The sequence below is a fragment of the Bidens hawaiensis genome, unplaced genomic scaffold, assembly GCF_021521415.1.
Source record: "Bidens hawaiensis isolate Kalapana, Puna unplaced genomic scaffold, B.hawaiensis_p1.1 tig00052051_1, whole genome shotgun sequence".
In the NCBI taxonomy this organism is placed as follows: Eukaryota; Viridiplantae; Streptophyta; class Magnoliopsida; order Asterales; family Asteraceae; genus Bidens; species Bidens hawaiensis.
The window spans coordinates 59,942-82,678 of NW_027499323.1; the positions used below are offsets into that span (position 1 = coordinate 59,942).

At 43.1% G+C, this 22,737-nt stretch overlaps 1 protein-coding gene across 1 annotated transcript; it reads right to left on the reverse strand.

Annotated features, from left to right (window-relative positions):
* Positions 1-202: 202 nt before the first annotated feature.
* Positions 203-21,062, reverse strand: LOC143599341 (protein-tyrosine-phosphatase IBR5-like). Its single transcript, XM_077077319.1, has 6 exons — positions 20,942-21,062; positions 8,717-8,833; positions 8,507-8,606; positions 972-1,029; positions 749-855; positions 203-660 (listed from the first exon to the last, which is right to left on the reverse strand). Exons 1-6 carry the CDS (start codon positions 21,059-21,061, stop codon positions 344-346), a joined length of 819 nt encoding a protein of 272 aa, XP_076933434.1. The 5' UTR covers position 21,062; the 3' UTR covers positions 203-343.
* Positions 21,063-22,737: the final 1,675 nt, after the last annotated feature.

The window sequence follows — 22,737 nt, forward strand, 5'->3', positions numbered from 1 at the left end:
AGAATCCAAAGAATATGTTTTTTTTTCAACTTTTTATAAAATAAATAATGATGATTTGAATTTTGAGCCCATAACCTTTCACCAAAATTATTGTCATTAGTGCAAAAAAAGAAAAAAAGAACAAGAAAACAAGAGTGCAAATGTAATGAATGTAACAATGAAATGGAAGCCTGATAATACCGAAATCCCAGGTGCGTTAGTGAGGTCTAACAAGCCTAAAGCTTTGATTCACCATTTACATTCAAACTCATTCACCAAACCCACTTCAAGATCCATCCATCCAGAACTCATTCATGGTTTCTCATAAGATTTGCACAAATAGCCCAACACCAAGATACCCATTTCAAGACCATTCCATGGACACATCTGTCACGTTCGGGCTCACATTACTCGGCCCAGAAGACACCGGATTTTGTGGGGCAGCAGCTCCAAAAGTAAACTTGGTTGGCGGAGGAATATCTGCACGAGCAAAAATAGAGGTAGCGGCGGTAGCAGTGGTGTTGAAAGCTGGGAAGGCGGCTGGAGGTGGCATGGTGGTTGAGTTTGTAAACCCGAAGCTGAACGGGGCTCCACCACCTGAGATGAGGGGCAGAGAACCGCCACTGGCCGGCATACCTGCCTGAAGGTTCTGTGCATACTCTTGTAGTTGTTGCATAATGTCTACAAAAAAATTAATGACATGTAATTGCTGAAATTACTTAAAATTTGCTAATAATTCTTTTATTATTATTATTATTATTAAATATACCTGGATTTAAGTCAACTGGCGGTCTGCGTTCTTTAACCCATTGGTAACTCTGGTCAAATGTCCACCTTCGGCTCTTCATTAGATATGCCATGACCACAGCCGGCGACCTGTAAAAAAACACAGCATGATTCTCATAAAAAAAACCAAACATATATGCAAATATGAATATAAAAAAAGAATAAAATAGAGCAATTAAACAATTTCAGTTTCAGCAAGAGTTCACCTGTTTTTTCCTGACATGCAGTGAACAAGAACTCGAGCTTTATCCTTTTCACATTGCTCTGTAAACAAGTTTTGATGTTAGTATTTTAGTGTAATTGGATTAACTGGTCGATCAATTTAATCATAGTAAATATTAAGCAAGTTCGGGATGTATGGAGTGCACGCTTTCTTTAGTTTACTATGATGTTAGGGGCGAAGCCCCTAACGAACGGGGGTCCGGGGGCAGCGCCCCGGTTGCGGGGTTCTAGGGGCGGCAGCCCCTAGCAGGGTCCAAGGGGCAGCGCCCCTGGCTTTATTTTCGTTAATATTGCTTCATTAAAATTTCATTAGAAAAATGAATTTTATGATTATGTCACACATAATCATAAGTTTAATTTGGAGTTTATTTATTAACTGCTTAATGCAGTTATCTAACTTTGAAACTGCCTGGAAACTGCCCCAGGTTAATATATCGTTCATATTTGGATTGACGTTTTTCTCTGGTTCATCTTCCTCACAAATTCCATACGAAATTCTTGTCTCAAGTTAGAGTTTTATCCGATTAAAGTATTTCGGAGAACCACCAAAATAACTTTTAATCTGAAAGTTATCACACGACTCTCTAAATAATCCATGTTGCTATTTTGAAATCCCCAACAAAAGATTAAAAGTTATTGCTTGTTGAAAGATGTCAAACGGAGAGTCTTCTAAGAACGTGATTGAGAAATTCGGGAAATTGGAGAAGTTTGAAGGGATCGATTTTCATAGATGGCAGAAAAAGATGCACTTCTTTTTAACCACTCTCAAACTTGTGTACGTACTGAGTACACCGTGCCTGCAGTGGAGATGAGTGATGATGAGAACGTGACAATGCAGCAGACCCGAAGGCAGACCAAATGGAAAAACGATGATTATCTGTGTTGAGGTCACATATTAAATGGTATGTCTGATTCATTGTTTGATGTTTATCATAGTGTAGAATCTGCTAGTGAATTATGGGAAACTCTAGAATCAAAATACATGGCAGAAGATGCATCTAGTAAGAAATTCCTTGTTGGTAATTTCTTAAACTATAAGATGGTTGATTCTAGATCTGTGATGGAACAATATAATGAGTTGTTGAGAGTGTTAGGGCAGTTTAAGCAGTATAACATGAACATGGATGAATCAATTGCTGTGTCGAGCATGATTGATAAATTACCTCCTTGGAAAGATTTTAAAAACACCATGAAACATAAGGAGGAATATACCATGGTTGAATTAGGAACCACATTTCAAATAGAAGAGTCTATAAGGGCTCAAGAGAAAGTGTGGATTAAAGAACCCACGGGCCCTAATTCTGTTAACATGGTGGAATCATCCAAGGCTGCTGAAAAACGCAAAGGGAAACGAAAGTTTCAAAGTTCCAACAATTTCAATCCCAATAAGAAGTCAAAGTCAGTGTGTTGGAAGTGTGGAAAGCCCGATCACTTTAAAAAGGACTGTCGGACCGGTAAAAGTGATGGAAAAGGCAAGTTAGATGGTGCTGGTCCAAGCAGGTCTAAGGACTCGGGAAAACAACAAGGTCAAGCTTTAATACCTAATTATAATTCAGTACGGAATTATTGTTCTTTAATATCTCAAGCATGTTATGTGCAGGATGATGATATTGCCTGGTGGGTGGATTCAGGAGCAACAAGTAATGTTTGCAAAAATCTCCAATGGTTTAGGAAGCTTGAACCAGTTGAAGATGGATCTATTTTAATCATGGGAAACGTTGCTACTGAACCTATCAAGGGTTTAGGATATGTTGAACTTTTATTTTCTTCCGGAAAACATTTGCTTTTAAATAATGTCTTGTATGTCCCGGGATTCGAAAGAATCTGTTGTCTGGTATTGCTTTGAATAATTATGGTTACAAACAAGTGATCGAAAGTGACAAGTTTATCTTGTCAAGACATGGTGCCTTTGTTGGCTTTGGTTATCTTTGTAATGGGATGTTTAAGTTGAATTTGGATGTTCCTTTTCATAATTCTGTTTGCATGATTTCTACTAGCTCTAATAGAACTTTGGATAAATCTGTTTTATGGCATGCTAGATAAGGACATGTTCATTATAAAAGGTTAAAAGATATGTCTAAAATAAGTTTAATACCTAGTTTTGATATTATTAGTGGAAAATGTCATACTTGTGATTTAACTAAGATAACTAGAAAACCTTTTACAAATCGAGTAAATAGAGAATCCAAAGTATTAGAACTGATTCATAGTGATTTATGTAATTACAATGGTACACCATCTTTAGGAAATAAAAGATATGTAATTACATTTATTGATGATTCTTCTAGATTTTGCTTTGTTTATTTATTACATGCTAAAGATGAATCACTTGACAAATTTAAAATATATAAACAAGAAGTTGAATTACATCAAAATGAGTTGATCAAAAATCTTCGTACTGATAAAGGAGGTGAGTATTATGATCCGAAATATTTTCAATCTACGGGTATAATACATCAAACAACGGCTCCTTATACACCACAACAAAATGGTGTGGCGGAAAGGAAGAATAGGACCTTAAAAGAAATGGTTAATGCCATGTTATCCTATTCGGGTTTAAGTGATGGATTTTGGGGTGAGGCTATGTTAACAACATGTTATTTATTGAATAGAGTTCCAAATAAATGGAATAAAATAACCCCATATGAACTTTGGTACAAAAAGTCACCAAATTTAAGTTTTCTTAAAGTTTGGGGGGTGGTTAGGCTAACTGAACCAAAAAGGAAAACTTTGGGTGAAAGAGGTATAGATTGCATATTTATTGGTTATGCTGAGCATTCCAAGGCTTATAAGTTTTATGTATTAGAACCTAATGACTCAGTGTCTATAAACACTCTTATAGAGTCAAGAGATGCAATATTTGATGAACAAAGATTCACTTCCGTACCTAGACCAAAGGACATGAGTCATAGTTTGAAGATATCTCAAACTATAGATGAAGATGTACCATCAACCAGCTGAACCAAGAAAAAGTACAAGAATAAATAAACCTAAAAATTTTGGTGATGATTTTCAAGTTTATTTAGTTGAAGGGTCAAGTGATGGGATTGTATCCCAATATCAATATTGTTTTAATATTGAGGAGGATCCAAGAACATTTAGTGAAGTAATGGCATCTAGGGATGTTGCTTTCTGGAAAGAAACAATTCAAGATGAAATTGATTTTATAATGCAAAACAATACTTGGAAATTGACTGACTTACCCCCTGGGTGTAAACCATTGGGAAGTAAGTGGATTTTCAAAAAGAAAATGAAGGTGGATGGTAGCATAGACAAGTTTAAAGCCTGATTGGTTATCCAAGGTTTTAGACAAAAGGAAGGCATTGACTTCTTTGATACATATGCACCAGTTGCTAGGATTTCGACCATTAGGTTGTTAATAGCACTTGCTGCAATACACAATCTTGTAATTCACCAAATGGATGTAAAAACTGCATTTTTGAATGGTGAATTGGATGAGGAGATCTATATGAAACAACCTGAAGGCTTTGTTTTGCCTGGAAATGAGAATAAGGTTTGTAAATTGATCAAATCGTTGTATGGTCTTAAGCAAGCACCAAAACAGTGGCATCAAAAATTTGATGATGTGATATTTTCTAATGGCTTTATACTAAATCAAGCTGACAAATGTGTATATAGTAAATTTGATGCATCTGGTAAAGGAGTAATAATTTGCTTATATGTAGATGACATGTTGATATTTGGCACTAACCAAGATCAAGTTGATAACACAAAGAAATTTTTGTCATCTAAATTTGCCATGAAAGACATGGGGGAGGCAGAGGTGATTCTTGGTATAAAAATCACACGTAATAACAATGGTATTACAATTTCTCAATCTCATTATATTGAGAAGGTTTTGAAGAAATTTAACTTTAAAGATTGTTATTCCGTGAGTACTCCCATGGATCCTAATGTTAAGCTCCTACCAAATAAAGGTATTGCTGTAAATCAGTTGGAATACTCAAGAGCTATTGGATCACTCATGTATGCTATGATAAGCACTAGGCCTGATATTGCTTATGCTGTTGGAAAGCTTAGTAGATATACTAGTAATCCAAGTTCATATCATTGGCAAGCAATTAATTGAGTATTTAGATACTTGAAAGGAACCATGGACTATGGTTTAAGTTACAAAGGATTTCCTTCTATTTTAGAAGGATATTCTGATGCGAGTTGGATTACTAATATGGAAGATCATTCTTCCACAAGTGGATGGGTATTTCTACTTGGAGGAGGTGCTATATCTTGGGCATCTAAAAAGCAAACTTGTATAACTAACTCGACAATGGAATCTGAGTTTGTGGCATTAGCAGCAGCTGGTAAAGAAGCTGAGTGGCTAAGAAATTTAATAAATGAAATTCCATTGTGGCCTAAACCGATATCTTCTATATCTATCCGATGTGATAGTGAAGCTACTTTGACTAAGGCATATAGTCAAGTGTATAATGGCAAGTCTAGACACTTAGGTGTTAGACATAGCATGATTCGTGAACTTAAAACGAATGGAGTAATATCGGTGGAGTTTGTGAGAACTCACATGAATTTAGCCGATCATTTAACCAAAGGGTTGAGTAAGGATCTTGTGCACAACGCTATAGGGATGGGTTTAAAGTCCATCTAAAATCTTCCATGTTAAGATACCCAATTCCCATCTAATATGACATTAGGTGCTGAATTCAATGTGGAAAGCTTAACATCTGAAGATTGGAACACATTATTATTTACATCCCAAGGTATGTGTTCAGACCTGCAAGTTGAGGAGGTTGAAGTATAACTTCTTAATAGTTCTTTTGAAAAATTGCATATGCAGGTGCAAGAACAAAAGAACTACCTATATGAGTATGAAGTTTAGCTGCTTCAAGAAGCTGGGACTTGGCTTTGATATGCTTATGAAGGATTAGGACACCAAGCTAGTAAAATAAAGTGTCATGTAAGAATATGTAAGTATGTAAACTTATGTGTATATTATCTTCGAGTATTCACTATGAATAGCAAGGGTTCAATCCATAGCGACACCCCGATATTCGGATATTTGGAATGTGTAATACACTAAGATGAAATTCAATCGTCACGACATTTCATTTATGCATAAGTTTGTTTGTTTGTGAGAAGTTTTAGTTAATCAAGGATTGCACTAAAACGGGGGAGGATTGTTAGTATTTTAGTGTAATTGGATTAATTGGTCGATCAATTTAATCATAGTAAACATTAAGCAAGTTCGGGATGTGCGGAGTGCACGCTTTCTTTAGTTTACTATGATGTTAGGGGTGAAGCCCCTAACAAACGAGGGTCCGGGGGCAGCGCCCCCGGTTGCGGGGTTCTAGGGGCGGCAGCCCCTAGCAGTGTCCAAAGGGCAGCGCCCCTGGCTTTATTTTCGTTAATATTGCTTCATTAAAATTTCATTAGAAAAATGAATTTTATGATTATGTCACACATAATCATAAGTTTAATTTGGAGTTTATTTATTAACGAATTTTGAATAGATAACTGCTTAAAGCAGTTATCTAACTTTGAAACTGCCTGGAAACTGCCCTAGGTTAATATATCGTTCATATTTGGATTGACGTTTTTCTCTGGTTCCTCTTCCTCACAAATTCCATACGAAATTCTTGTCTCAAGTTAGAGTTTTATCCAATTAAAGTATTTTGGAGAACCACCAAAATAACTTTTAATCTGAAAGTTATCACACGACTCTCTAAATAATCCAGGTTGCTAGTTTGAAATCCCCAACATTTGATAGCATGTTTTAGTCTATTCGAAAAAACATTTTAAATGATAATATCATCAAATATACAAAGCTCAATATTATGGTTGTTATAGCACTGGCTTGTGCAATGGTAAGTCCTCTGCATAAACACAGTGTATAGAAGTATATGCATTCAAAGTAAATCACATTAAGAGATTATGCAACAGTATAAATTATCACTTACTACTTTCATGACAGAAAAGGGGAAAAATGTATGTATAATATGTATATGCACGGAGGCGTGTTCATTGTTTAATACGAGACCATTTTTAAGTAGAGAATTGTGAGAGAGAGAGAGAGAAAGAGGTGGTTATGCATTACATAACCGCCTTATGTATCGCTGTTTAAACCATATGTACACCTAGTTTTTAACCCGGCGCAAGGTTGGTAAATCCGAACGTTGGTAAGACACAAGCATTACCGGTCCTAAGTGTTGAGACGGTAAGTTGACATGAATTCGGTCAGTTTCTGTTACATGTGTTATTGTACGGAAACTAAAACAAAAAAAAGTTATAAAAATTGAGATGGAACATTGGGATAGCGTTGGTCGGTGAAACTCGAGCGTTGGTAAAATCCGAGAGTTGTTGGTCCCTGGCAGTGAGTCCATGCAAATTTGGTTGGGTTTTTCATGTTCGTTATAAAACCGGACTAAAAAAAAAAGAATTGTCATTAGGTCAGTTTTGTTACAGTACAACTAAACAAAATGCGCTAAGTCTACGCAAATTATGTCAGTTTTTATCACATCTGTCACGGTATATTGGTATTGGAACTAAACTATCACATCTGTCACGGTATATTGGTATTGGAACTAAACTAATAAAAAACAAACATAACAAAGATAATTAGAAATATAATTATCAAAGTTTAAAACAAAAGACAAAACAAAAAAAAACAAAAAAAACAAAACTTGGTCCAATGGAATGTTGCCAAATGGACCAATCATAGTCCAGCGTCGCCAAACTTCTCTTTAATATATATTAGTAATGTTTCTCGCAGTTCTCTACTTAAATTAGTTCTATATTGAACAACCCTTTATACACATCACATGCAGGGGAAAAATCTATGTAGAACACTAAATATTGCCAAAATAAGCTTCTTAAAACTTTTTTAAAATAAAAGACAGTGCTAGAAATATAATGTTTATTCGTCTCTCCTGTAATTTGAAAAAATATATATATGAGGACATTCCGTTTATTTATACAACCTACACATGTGTAAGTCATGTGTAGGTTATATTACCTACGCATAACCTATATATTTGTAGGTAAACGGTTAATCAATTTAAAACATATGAAGAAAATTAGTCAGATGGTCTTTTTTATTTACACAGGCGTAGACATTTGTGTGGAAAAAGTACCAGGTTAAAAAAAATATGAACTATTGATTTAAAATTAAACAATTTATGTTACTTTGCTCTGTTTGTTCTCGCAATAATTTGGCATTCTGCAATAACTTGTTAAAACAAACAAATAACAATATAGCAGGACAGCACATTTCAAAATACGAGGATATTGATAACAAAATTATAAGATTTCTAATTATGTTCAGCAGGCAGACCTCTGCATCTGTGAGCAACCTTAAAAATACAATGAGACCGAACAGTTTTGAAAATATGAAACTCTTTTCACTCTATTAAATCATATGCTGATGATTATATTATACAATCTCTACATCTTATCATATAACTAATCGAACAATTTGGGCTCTTGAACATAGTAAACCAAAGTAACAACCATAATAATCTTGTATAATTGTAACACGTATACATACCTAGATACTCGACTGCATTATCGAAGGCTAGAATTGGGTTATCGGGAAGGCAGTGATAAGTAAATGAGTTCTTGTAGAGATTCTGACACGCTGCTACAGTCTGCAAATACATAGATCTTTATTAATAGCTTAACAAGTAATCAACAACTTCAATTAAGCAATATAAGATGATTAGCAATACTAACAAAATACAAGGAGTGAGTGACTGACATTAAGAATGCGAGTGATCCCAAGAGTCTTGAGAAGCTCGGAGCGAGAGGCGTTGTCGTAGCTGCCAAGATACAGCAACTCCGGCAATATTACCGACGGAAAGGCGCTGACTTGAACCTAAGTGAACCCTTGGCAGATTATAGATAATCTGGGGTTAAGTAATGTTTCCCACGAGGATGAGGTTCAGCAGAGAAGATTGTTCTTCAGATGACCTGCAAAACAGACACCGTAAGCTCGTCACTGAGAAGGGGGGGTTCCTCCTTGTGACCACCCTCCGGCGTGAGAATCAGACTAGATTGCTCTGAATATAAGTGTATATTAAGAGATTGCTAGATAAGATGAGATATCAGATGATGTCCTTACCATTCCAAGGTGTTGGAGTATTTATAGCCGAAGGTAGGTTTCCTAGAAGGTACAGCCGGCTGAATAGTATTCCTGTTCCACCAACAGTGGACTACGCACAGGCCATGCTGGTTGGTGGATAGGCTACGGCCAACAGTAAAGGTCGGCTGTACACTGTTCCATTACTGCCGGCTACGCACTGTTCCACCAACTGTAGGCTGCGCACGTCCCATCGTAAGGGTTGGTGAGTAGGCAGCGGCTAATAGTGACAAACAGTACTAGAGGGTGCTCCTCCTCGTATTGTTGTCGGTGAGCTGTCACCCTGTGATTGGTTCATGGGCTGTTCTGGTCAAATTGTCTGTTCCGCCTATACCTTAGTAGGTATAGTACGAAAGATCTTCCAGAAGCATACGGACTGGCTCATTTAGGCGGGAGTATTCCTGCCTTGCTCATTCCTTCATGTGACTACTGAAGTAGCTAATGCCTTGTGCGTGTAGCCTTGCTGTTAGTGCGGGTAGCCTTCCCTGATGGCTTGTATCCGCAGCTGCGGGAACAGGCGGGGTACTTCACCATTGGGAGGCATTCCCTGCGGGTACAGCTGGCGTACTGCGCGTAAGGTTCTCTGAGCATGGTGGGTCCTGCTGGAGCAGTTGGTCGTTGCGCAGACGTCCCTGTTCAAGGTGAGTCTTGCGGGTCCAACTGGGCTCTGCTGGGACCTACCTCTTCAAGTCCCCCCGGTCCAATGTTCTTCTCATGAATTATTAATAAGTGAGGTGAACTTTTGGACTTAGCAAGGGGTTTTGAAAAGGGTTTAGTTTTTAGGTTTTCCGTGGTGATTCTCCCCGCGGTTTTCCTGATGTCACGCAGAAATTCCCGACTTTTCTGCTTGATCTTAGGGTATGAAGCGGGTAGGTTTGTAACCTTCTCGCAAGTCAGGAGCGTTGAGTCCCACTTGTGTGGATTCTCCATGGGGTTTTGATAGTTTTCAACATAGTGATCAATTATGCTAAAACCACCAATTCCATCTTGGAGTTTCAAACAATATAGTTCTCGACGTTCCCGTCATGCGGGGATGTTATTCCCGTTTCCGCAAGCATGGCCCAGAAGATCCTTCTTGGTTTGAATTCCCTGCAGAGTGCTAAGTATGTAAAGGGTTTTGCCTTGACACTGTACCCGCACTCGTCTTACGTTTACTTTATTCCCAAGGTATTCCTGGTGTCAATTCCCTGCGGGTGCTAAGTATGTGAAGGGTTTTGCCTTGACACTGTACCCGCACCCGTCTTATGGTTACTTGGTTACCAAGGTAAGGGGTATTTTCCCGCTTACTTTTGAATCTTTTTGAATTTTTTTGAAATTCGAAGAGTTGGTGAAAGGATAAGAACAGTTCAAACGTCTGAAACGTCGTGCGACGGTTTCTTCTGACTGTGTCAGGACGTGCAGGAAGTTATGGTGACGTGACAGTACCTGGTCATTCCAGACGTTTTTTCAGGCGCGTGGGCGCGTTTTTTCGGGCGCGTGGCCGCGAAATTAATGGTACGCGTCCTTTCAACAGCTGTTGCCAGCTTGCTTTTTGCCACGTTTCATAGTTTCATTGCACCTTCGATTTCTCTCTCTTCCGCATTAAATGCATCGCATTAATTGCGATTAGTATATAAAGGGGGAGAGGGTTCTTTGTAATCCACACTTTCACTCTTCTCTTCATCTTAAGAACGATTTCCGGCGAATACTCATCTTTCAGTCGAGCATTCTCTTGAAATCGTTTTCTTCTTTCTTTTTGCAAGATGTCGTCTCGTGATCTCGAATGTACAGCCGATGACAAGAGTACTGCTGGCGAGTGCCAGTGTGCTCTGCCTGGCGATCTGTATCAGTACATCGTCAGGAAGTTCATGCTCGAGTCTCTCGAGCCTGAGTTTCCTGAACCCCACCAGACGGTGTATGATGCCCCCAGAGGCAAGATCGGGGTTTATGCTGCATTCTTTGTTTATGGGAATCTTAGGTTCCCATTGACAAAGTTTGTTTACCGTGTCCTTGAGAGGCACGGTGTGCACCTGACCGAGGTGCACCCAATGGCGATTGCCAAGATTCGGCACTTCGAGTGGGTGTGCCGGATTCTGGGCATTGAGCCCTATGTTGACCGCCTGATGACCTTCTACACTTGGAGGTGCATCCAGGGGTGGTACACGTTGATAACCCGGATTAAGGGTTTGAAGATTTGCGCAACCGAGCGCAGTCTTCGCTCGTGGAAGCGAGAGTTCTTCTACATCTCCGCTCGCGCCATCCCCCTTGCCATGAAATTTAAGAACGGGCAAGCACTTCCCAGCCTTCACGCCTCCAACTACGAAGAGGCGGAATGGTTTTCGAAGATATCCCGAGTCCAATCTCCGGTTTACCGGTTTGCGGAGTCCGGGATGGTGATGCTGGGGATGAGCCGGGTGTGGAAGGATGCGGATGCGCATAAGATCCCAGTCGTCCTCGAATACGGTTCGAACTCTGTTCCTTACGGTATGCTTTGTTTCTTTTTGTTGATTTAGAATCTCTTCTAACTTTTTTCCTGTTTATTTCAGAGGGGAACGACTTGCAGTCGCTCCTGAACCCGCGGGAGGCTGACGGTCCCGCTCGGATGGGTACTCGCGCTCTAGACGAGAACGAGTTGCCCATCCTAGAACAAACGGCGGATCGGTTCGTGGAGGTCTACCCGCTAGGCCACGAGATCCTTAGCGCCAGGCGGCCAGGTAAGGCGCTATTCGACCCTCGACCCCTCAATGTTGAAACCTCTACTGGAATTCCTTTAATCGTATGTTCTGATGAGGAATCCGCAGATGGTCCTCCGTTAGTGCGGAAGAAGAAGGCTGCCGGCGGGAAGGGGAAGGAGAAGGTGGCCTCCACTGCCGATCCGGCGCCTCGGTCTGATTCGGAGACCGAGAGCGAAGAGGTGGCGGGGAATCCCGGTGGTGATAAGACCACCGCTCCGGAGGCTGCGACTGTCACCTCCGGAGAGCCCCGGATGACGACGGTGAGCGGCGCAAAGAGGCCGGCTCCATCGGGTTCATCCCCGCCTGTCCGTACTTTCAGGCTCAAGAAAACCCGTGAGTACAAAACTTCCTTTATATTTTAACTTCATAGTTTTTTCATCATTAATACTTATCTTCTTTGTGCAGGCGTGGATGTTGATGCATTCCAGGGTGGAGCGCAGAGGAGTACCTCCCCGCCAATGACGGTAGGCTTGGTCAGCCTACCTGAGGCGACGACCCAGGCGCCTGCGCCTGCTTCCGCCGGTTCAGTTGCTCACTCCTTTGAGCCGACTGTTCCAGCTGTGATGACCTCACCGCCGGCTGTGAGTGCTATTTTTACAGCATCTTTCACTGAGCCGGCGGTTACTTTTGCTGCGGACTCCGCAACGGCGACCGTGGCGGCTGTTACCATGCCGCCTCCGTCATCGGCCACGACGGCCGATCCTTCAGGTATGCCCGGGGCTTATCGCCAACCTCTGCCTCCTTCCCATCTGCCTGACCTCTTGGATGGATTTCCGTTGGGTTCAGGTGATGGGTTTGGCGGCTATCGGCCTGTTATTGACCCTACAGGTGCGTAGGGTTCTTTTGGCCTATTTTATATATTTTTATCATCTTTTCCTAACTGCCTTATGTTTTTTGCAGTGTCGGATTCCAATGAAGTGTATGTTCCACGTTGGAACATCCGCCGAGGAACAACCCTTCGCACCCCTGTGGAGTGCGTGGAGTGGCCTCGTCACGCTGCTCCCAGTGGTGCGTTGGGGGAAGCCATGGCTAGCTACCAGGAGGGTAGGCTAACCAATGAGCTTCGGGTTCTCCTGGCCCGGATGCAGCCGCGCGTCGAGCTGCTTTGTCGTGAAAACGACAAGTTAAAAGCAGCTCGCATTAAAGAAGTAGCTCAAGCGCGGGCTGTCCGGGAGGAGAACCAAAGGCTTACCGCAGTGGCTGCGGAAAAGGAGAAGGCCTTCAAGGCCCTCGAGGTTGAAGTTCAGGCCCGGCTCGAGGCCCGTTCCAAGGCTGCCCAAGCTGTTAATGAACAGCTTCGGCTGGCTAAGGAAACTGCAAGGAACGCAACCGAGAGGGCCACCAAGGCTGAAGCTGTTGCTGAGCCTCTACGCGTGGAGAATGAGGAGCTTAAGGCCAAATTAGAGGCTCTCCAGCAGGCTCATGATGCCTTGGCGATGGAAGACGCCAAAAAGCTCCAGGAGATCTTGGACCAGAGGGGGGTGCTTGACCATACTGAGCGGAAGCTAAAGGGCGTCGAAGAGGCTGCTGCAAAGGAAGTGTTGCTTGCCAACCTTAATAAAAGTGAAGCCGAACGCGCCTGTACCCAAGCTCAAGCCGCCCTCCAAGAAGCTCTGGTTGCCAAGGAATGGCTTCTTCGAGAAGCGTTGTCTCAGGTAAGCTTTTCATGTCTTTACGCTTTTCTTTGTAAATAGAAAAGGTTCTGATACTTGTATTTTTTCTTTGTAGGTTGTGCATCGGGTCTTCTCAGAGACGTCTTATGACGATGCTATGAGCGCAGCCCTCAACGTTTCTCATGAGGATGGGGAAAAGGCCGGCTTCCTGCTTGGTCTAGGGTTCGTTGAGAAAGGCATCCCGCCTTCCAACTTCCCTTTGTATAATGTTGATACTGAAGCTGTTTATGACCAAGCAGTGAATCAGTATGCCGCCTTCCCGCATCCGGTGGTGGAGAAGGTGAATGAAGTCGCTGCTGCTGATGATGGGCTAGCTATCCTTAAAGCTTTCCTTGACCCACCACGCTCTACTGATGGAGCGGGTCCAAGTGGAAGTGGTCCTGAAGCTTGTTTCTGAAGATCCCTTTCCACCATTTAGCGTAGATTTTTGCTTTTGTATAGCTATCTTTGTAATATTTGAATTTGATGGAATAAAGATTGTGTTAGTTCTTTGCCTTGTTTATTTTACGCCTGTTTTGATCTAACTTAGCAACTTCTTTAGTACTTAGATAAGTTAACTTTTTAACGTGGTAAATTATAAGTTTGTTTCGCTTCCTCTTTTATGATTGTGCGGGTATGAACGTCACTTACACCTAGTAGGATGGCTCAACTTTACTTATATCTGACCTGCGTGGAAGTTTTCCTCATCTTTTCCTTTGAAATTTTCTAAGTGTTCAGAATAAGTTAACCTTTGAACGTGGTAGATGATAGGTTGAAGTTTTGCTTCCTTGTTCGTGATTGTGCGGGTAAGACCGTCACTTGCACTTACAAGGATGGCTAAACTTTACTTACATCTGACCTGCGTGTAGGTTTTCCTTAAAACTTGAGATTTTTAGCGTTGTGTTTATGCGGGTTTTGCCGCCTTCCACACGTAACGACTTACTTCTTCCCCCATTTATGCGGTGAATACCGGCACATCAGTGTGGGAAGTTCATAAGTATAAAGGTAAGGCTATCAACACATTGTGAAAGGAGAATCATTTCCATTAGAAGTGGCTCTAGGCCTTTTCTTTACAAGTTTGGAATTGATCTACATATAACATTTGCGTAATTGAGCTCCATTCCATGTTCTTGGGATGGGAGTGCCATCGAGCCTTTCGAGCCGGTATGCGCCCTTTCCCAGGACTTCTTTGATAATGTATGGCCCTTCCCAGACCGGGGCCAGCTTTCCTGGGCGTTCTTGGTTCGAAGCCTCGTTGTTACGCAGTATGTAGTCTCCTACATTGAAGTTGCAGAGTTTTACCCGCGTGTTGTAGTACTTTTGCATTTGTCGCTTGTAGTTCTCTTCACGCACTGCGGCTAAGTCTCTGCGTTCCTCGGTTAGCATAAGGTCCAACCGTCTTTCCGCATCATTGTCTTCTGGCTGAATCAAGACCCTTGGTGAGGGTAAACCAATTTCGACCGGGACCATGGCTTCAGTGCCATAAGTGAGGCTGAACGGGGTTTCTCCCGTACTGGCCTTCTTCAGCGTTCTGTTTGCCCAAAGGACGTGCGGAAGCTCGTCCACCCAGCCGGATCTGTGTTCCAAGAGTCTTTTCTTTATGCCTTCGACGATGCTCTTATTTGCTCTTTCCACCTCACCATTACCTTGCGGGTGTACCACTGATGTAAAGGTGTGGGTGATTTGAAGTTCTTTCAGCCACTGTTGTAGCTTCTTGTCAGCAAAGTTGGTGCCGTTATCGCTCACCAAATTCTGTGGAAGTCCGAAACGACAAATAATAAATTCCCAAATAAATTTTTTGATATGTTTCGCGGTTGTTTGGGCTAAGGGTTTTGCTTCTATCCACTTGGTGAAGTAGTCGATGGCTACCACTAGGAACTGAAAATTTCCTGCTGCTGTAGGAAATGGGCCTGTCACATCGATGGCCCACTTCTGAAATGGCCATGAAGAGGTGACTGGAACAAGTTCATTCTTCGGGCGATGCGTGTTGGGTGCGTAGAGCTGGCAAGACCTGCATTTTCTGATGTATGCCGGCGCATCCGTATGCATCCCCGGCCAAAAGTATCCCGCGTTGTTTAGCTTAGCTACAACAGCGCGGGGACCTGCGTGTATTCCACAGATGCCTTCGTGTACTTCCCTTAGGAGGTAGTCAGCATCTTGGTTGTCCACGCATCTCAAGAGTGGGCCAAGAAAGTTACGTCTGTAAAGGATGTCATCGATGAGTTGATAATTCAGTGCTTTACAGCGTAGTTTTCTTGCCTGTGCTTTTGACTCTGGTAGTGTACCTGCCGCAAGGTATTTTATTATTGGTGTCATCCACGTTTCCGTGCCGGTTTGGATGACACAAATTTCCTTGTGCGGGACCGAAGGTGTCTCGAGGAGTTCAATGCGGATATCCTTTCCTAAGTGGGTGAAGGCTAATGATGCAAGCTTGCTTAACGCATCCGCAGATTTGTTTTCACTTCGCTTGACGTGTATGACTTTGCAGTCGTTGAAATCGCGCATAAGGGATTTTGCTTGTGCGAGGTACAGAGCCATTGTGTCGTTCACGGCCGTGTACGTCCCGTTGATTTGATTGGCTACTAACATGGAATCCACGTGGGCTTCCAAGTTTTTCACTCCCATTTTACGCGCAATTCTCAACCCAGCCAAGATTGCCTCATACTCGGCTTCGTTATTCGTACTTGGAAAATCCAGTCGAATAGCGTAAGTGTATTCTTGGCTTGCTGGGTTGGTTAGTTTCAACCCTGCGCCTGAACCCTCGTTACTGGCTGCTCCATCAGTGTAGAGTCGCCAGACATCATTGATGTCTTGTGCTGGAGAGGGTTGAGCCTCTTCCTGGCACTCTTTTTCCCGCGATGCAGGCACTTCTGCAATAAAGTTGGCCAAAACCTGGCCTTTTATGGCTGGTCTTGGCTTATACTTTATCGCGTACTCCCCCAACTCAATTGCCCATTTGGCTAGGCGTCCCGATAACTCGGGTTTGCCTAGAACGTTTGCAAGTTTGAAGTTGGAGAGAATGGTGATTGGGTGACCCTGGAAATATCGTCTTAACCTGCGTGAAGAGTGTATAAGTGCTAAAACTAATTTTTCGAGGGTAGAGTACCGGGTTTCTACGTCTGTTAGGATACGGCTGACATAATAGATTGGCATCTGGATGCCTTTACGCTCTACTAGCAGGACTGCCCCGGTTGCTCTATCTTTTGCGGAAAGGTATAGGATTAACTCCTCTCCCGCTCTTGGTGCTGTGAGCGTTGGGAGTTCGATCAAGCGTGACCGAATCTCCTGAAAAGCTGCTTCCGCTTCTGGTGTCCAGCGAAAGTGCGTTTTCTTTAAACAGTTTCTCAACGTTGACACAAAGGGAAACGACTTATCCGCGTGGTTTGCCAAAAAGCGATTAAGTGCCACTAGTCGTCCATTCAGTGTCTGAGCCTGTTTAATGGTAGTAGGTGATTCCATTTTGATAATGGCTTCGACCTTTTCATGGTTCGCTCTTTAGCCATCTTTAGTAACGATGACCCCCAAGAACTTCCCTTCTTCCATTCCAAAGGCACACTTGCTCGGGTTGAGCTTCATGTTTATCTTCCTGAGCGTGTTGAAAGTTTCTTCGATGTCTTTCAACATCGCTTCTGGGTCAGGGCTTTTGATGACCAAGTCATCCATGTAGACTTCCAAGTTCCTCCCAATTTGGGCATGAAACTGGTTGTCCATCAGGCGTTGGTATGTGGACCCGGCATTCTTAAGTCCGAATGGCATCATTTGATAACAAAATGTGCCATCGGGCGTCCGAAAAGCGGTTTTGTCCTGATCATCAACGGCCATGTGGATTTGATGGTACCCCTTATACGCGTCCAGGAAGCATTTAAGGCGGAACGGTGCCAACGAATCCACCTTAAGATCAATTTCAGGTAACGGATAACAATCTTTGGGGCATGCTTTGTTCAAGTCCTTGAAATCTATGCACATGCGCCATTGTTTGTTATTCTTCGGTACCATAACGGGATTTGCAACCCAAGTTTGATATCTACTAACGCGTACGATGCCTGCGTCAAGGAGTTCCTTGACTTGGGTTCTACACGCGTTAGTTTGTTCTGGCCCCATTACTCTGCGCTTTTGTACGATTGGCGTAACAGCCGGATCGCATTTGAGCTTATGCTCTACCTTACTTCGGGGTACACCAGTCATGTTAGCTGGTGTCCACGCGAAGATGTCAGCATTTTTATGTAATAAGCGCTTGAGTAAGGTGCGTGTGGGATCAACAACTGTTGGGCCAATGGAAACGGCCTGGTCAGGGTACTTGCCGTTGAAGGCCCATCTTTCTGGCTCAGTGATGGTTGGTTTAGCCATCTTTGGTTTGGGTTTAGATGAGACAGATGCGATGCATACCTGGGGAATGCCGGTGATCATCGCTACACCCTCAGCTGTTGGCCATCCCATCATGCCGTGGACTGAGGATACCACGGCGTTGAATCTTGCCATCCCGTCTCTTCCGAAGAGAATGTCGTATGTGTGGTGTGGCTTCCTCATTACGACAAAATCCACGTCTTCTGTGCGTGAGTGATTCCCGTCCGTAAGAGTGACGGGGAAAGATAGGATGCCCAGGGGGGTGTTTGTGCTGCCATCGAACCCTTCCATCGAGGCGCAGATCGTTTCCAGGCGCTCTTTGTCTTCGTCATCTAGCTTGTCGAAGAACTGCCTGTACATCACCGTTGACGAGGCGCCGTTGTCAGCAAGAGTGCGAGAAGTGATGTAGTGCCCCAGCTGGCTTTTGATGACGAGAGGGCCTTCTTTGCTGGGTCCTCCTGGCACTCGCGGGAAGCGCACCTCAGCTTCCTTCCACGCACATGGTTCTGTCGTTCGCCTTTTTCTTCCTCTGATCTTGCCATGAAGCATGTTGATGCTGATGTCAACGGGCTTTCGTCCGTTGCCTCGGTACCGGTTGTCGTTCCTTCCTCCCTTCTTGATTGATGCCACCAGGTGTGCCAGTCTTCCATCCTTGACGAATGCTTCAACAATATCCTTCAAGGATGTACACTCTTCCGTACTATGACCTTTTGTCCCGTGGAAGTCACAGGATTTGCTCTGATCCGCATTAGGTCGCTGCCGGATCATTGGAGCTTTTGGCCATGGTAGCTTTTCAGTGGCAAATATCTCCGTGACGCTTTTGGTGAGTGGCGTCCACCGGTGTTTTTGGCTTGAAGGGTGCGTGTGATTTCTTCCGCCAACAAGAGGGTGAGAGCTGGATGAGGTGTCAAAGTTTACCCTTGACTGCCAGATACCTAGCTTCCTTTTTTTGTTCTGCCGGGCGATCCGAACATTGTTTTCTCTAGTCCTCTGCGTGTAGAGGTGTGTACTCTGGGGAAGATCCCTTCCCAGCTGCTTCTCCGTCTCGGCAAAGCGCTTGGCCGCCGTCATGATGGCATCCCATGTTGATGGCATGCCATCCTTACCCGTCAATGTGCGGATAAGCTCTGGGTATTCGGCGCCCTGGATGAAAGCGGCGCGAACAAGATCTTCACTTATGTTGCCGAGACTTAGCTTTTTGGAGTTGAAGCGAGTGATGAAGTCTAGTAAAGATTCATCCTCCTCTCTAATGCAGTTGAGGATCGTCCACTGTTCTTCAGTATATTTCCTCTGCTGGCTAAAGTGCTGGCTGAACTTGTTCTGAAAGTCCGCCCAATCATAAATGTGGTGGACCGGTATACGGTCGAACCATGCCCTGGCCGCTCCAACCAGAGTCATCTGGAACATATAACACCACGTGGGTTCCGTCCAGTTACTGACGGTTGCCCCCGCAATGAATCTGTTCAAGTGGTCGTCTGGGTCGGATAGACCATCATAAGTGCCAATGTTGGACATTTGTTTGGCACTTCTCGGGGCGATTGCTTCCGCAATGTCCCTTGCGAACTTTGACTTTCCTGCATTTGTAGCAGTTGGTCTAAAGGTTTTGGAGAAGTCACGCGGGTTTCTCTCCGCATTCGTTGGTTTAAAGGCTTCCCCAAAATTCCTTTTTGGTTGGAAGTCCGTTTCCTTACGCTTCCCTTTCGCCTTATGGCGAGGGTTTGCGTCAGTATCGGATTCTTCCCTCTCATCGTCTGAGTACTCGCACTCACTGTTCATATTGAGATGTTGGCGAGTACTGCCGAATTCGTCAGCCTGTTGAACTGAACGCAAGCGTTCATCCAATTCAGCTTGGAACTCTTTCTGACGTGCCTCGGCCCACGCCTTAACTTGATCTAGTGTTTGGCGAGGGACCCTCGTTCGTTTTTCCAACTGGGCATCAGTGAACCCCAGTGGAATATTTACTGCACTTGCCCCGGCTTGGGTAACCGGGGTAGTGTTCGTAAGATTTGTATAACCGCCGGTGTTCCCCCCAGTTTCTGGGGTTGTGGTTACCGGGGTTTCTTGGTCGATTACTAGCCTTTGGACCGGAGTAACGTTAACCATTTCTTCAGAAATTTTGAAAAAACTAAGAATTAGTTCTAGCTTTTATGCACGGATGGCGCCAATGAAGAAACACTAAGTGAACCCTGGGCAGATTATAGATAATCTGGGGGTTAAGTAATGTTTCCCACGAGGATGAGGTTCAGCAAAGAAGATTGTTCTTCAGATGACCTGCAAAACAGACACCGTAAGCTCGTCACTGAGAAGGGGGGGTTCCTCCTTGTGACCACCCTCCGGCGTGAGAATCAGACTAGATTGCTCTGAATATAAGTGTTTATTAAGAGATTGCTAGATAAGATGAGATATCAGATGATGTCCTTACCATTCCAAGGTGTTGGAGTATTTATAGCCGAAGGTAGGTTTCCTAGAAGGTACAGCCGGCTGAATAGTATTCCTGTTCCACCAACAGTGGACTACGCACAGGCCATGCTGGTTGGTGGATAGGCTACGGCCAACAGTAAAGGTCGGCTGTACACTGTTCCATTACTGCCGGCTACGCACTGTTCCACCAACTGTAGGCTGCGCACGTCCTATCGTAAGGGTTGGTGAGTAGGCAGCGGCTAATAGTGACAAACAGTACTAGAGGGTGCTCCTCCTCGTATTGTTGTCGGTGAGCTGTCACCCTGTGATTAGTTCATGGGCTGTTCTGGTCAAATTGTCTGTTCCGCCTATACCTTAGTAGGTATAGTACGAAAGATCTTCCAGAAGCATACGGACTGGCTCATTTAGGCGGGAGTATTCCTGCCTTGCTCATTCCTTCATGTGACTACTGAAGTAGCTAATGCCTTGTGCGTGTAGCCTTGCTGTTAGTGCGGGTAGCCTTCCCTGATGGCTTGTATCCGCAGCTGCGGGAATAGGCGGGGGTACTTCACCATTGGGAGGCTTTCCCTGCGGGTACAGCTGGCGTACTGCGCGTAAGGTTCTCTGAGCATGGTGGGTCCTGCTGGAGCAGTTGGTCGTTGCGCAGACGTCCCTGTTCAAGGTGAGTCTTGCGGGTCCAACTGGGCTCTGCTGGGACCTACCTCTTCAACCACCAAAGACTTCTCAACTCCTAGGGGCATCCGGTGGCCGCAGACACCACAGACTTCACCCTCTTCGTATTTGTGGTAGTGCCCGCATATCCCACATGGGTTTTCTCTCTCTCGCCTCCTCATTCTTCAACTATATATATATAAGGAATGAAATCAATCAGGGTTTATATGTATATGTTATTTGGGATTTCCTAACCCTAAAGTCAAAATATAATCATAGATCATCCAACTTTTATATAGCTGCCCGACCCGAATAGGGTCATGAGATAGCAGGTCTAGTATGTAAGTTATTGATGAAGCCGGCATCTAAATTTATCCAATCATATTGTGACACATGGTCCTGACTGGACCTAATCCTTCAACCCTTGTCGGTCGCATCACCAAGGAATTCACCATGTTATCGTTCGCGCCCGTTGAATTCATCCATTCGCGAGCCAACCCATCAAGTTTCTTCCTTTAGCCCGGGGTCGCAGCGCCCGCTCGCAACGAGTGGTGAAGCGAGGGTGTTGTGGTGTTCGGGGCCAACGCACCACTCGCCAAAGTCGGTCGCTCGCTTGCCACAACGCATAGTCTTAGACGACTAGACAAACTCATTTCCGTTAATATATTTATTTTATATAATTTTTATAATTTTATATTTTAAATTAGTTATTAAGTGAATATAAGAAGGGATTTGAAGGTATTGTGGTGAGTAATTTTTAACCACAAAAGTTTATAAAAATGGGCAAACTTGCCTGTTAACATGTAGGTATGAAGTAATGGGGATTTGACGTGTATACGATATAGTTTTCTATTCGGGGATGAGACTCTGGTTAACCTGGTATCTGGCACATTGGCATTCCTGTAATCATTTTTTTTTATTTTTGCTAATATTTAAACAAACCATAAGCTCCACTCGTTGTCTCTTTATGTTTGTGCTCTTTTATTTATTGACTACAACTTAAAGTTCATATAAAAGAAAATGTACCTTTCATGAAGAAAATATCAATTAAATCAAATGATCATATGTCAGGAAACCGGTGGATCCGCAATGCCATTTATCCCACGTTACAATTATTGAGTTATTGGATGAAAAAAAAATGTAAATAGACCAAGCTGCATAATACGTCTCCTTATGTTTTCACTTTGATGGGGTGATAAGATGGATTGGGTATGAAATTGAAGATTAATGATTCAATTCATATAATGTATAATATTTAGCTGTTTTAGAAAAAATACACGCATAATATGTGTCATAATGAAGCAAACTAATTGTTCTATTTTAGAAGTATGTGCCAAGATGGACTTGACCATGGCACAAATTGAGGAATTGACACTTAGCCTTGGATGTGGATGTGGATGTGGATGTGGATGTGGATGTGGATGTGGATGTGGATGTGGATGTGGATGTGGATGAGGTTAGGCAGGGTCTCCTCACTTTATCAACATTTGTCATCAATTCATCCATTTATATGACTACTTTTTCACCTTTTCTTCGATCAGCTATTCTTTTCTAGCATGTATTATATTTTGTCTTTGTACTACCCTTATTGCATATAGTACAAGTTATCATAACATTAGTGTACATCATTAGTGTATATATGATTCATTTTATCTTCTTTCCACTAAAAACTATTTGATGAGTTGCACACAGTGAACGACAAATAAGGTTTTGTATTCTATTTTAGAATCTATGTGAAGTTGAAGAAGTAGCACCACTCGGTTATTTATGATGTTTCCTTTTTTCCTATATTGGGACGGAGGTGTAGTGTGGTAATTGCTATGTTTCGTCCTTTTTATTTTGATAACAAGTTATGTTG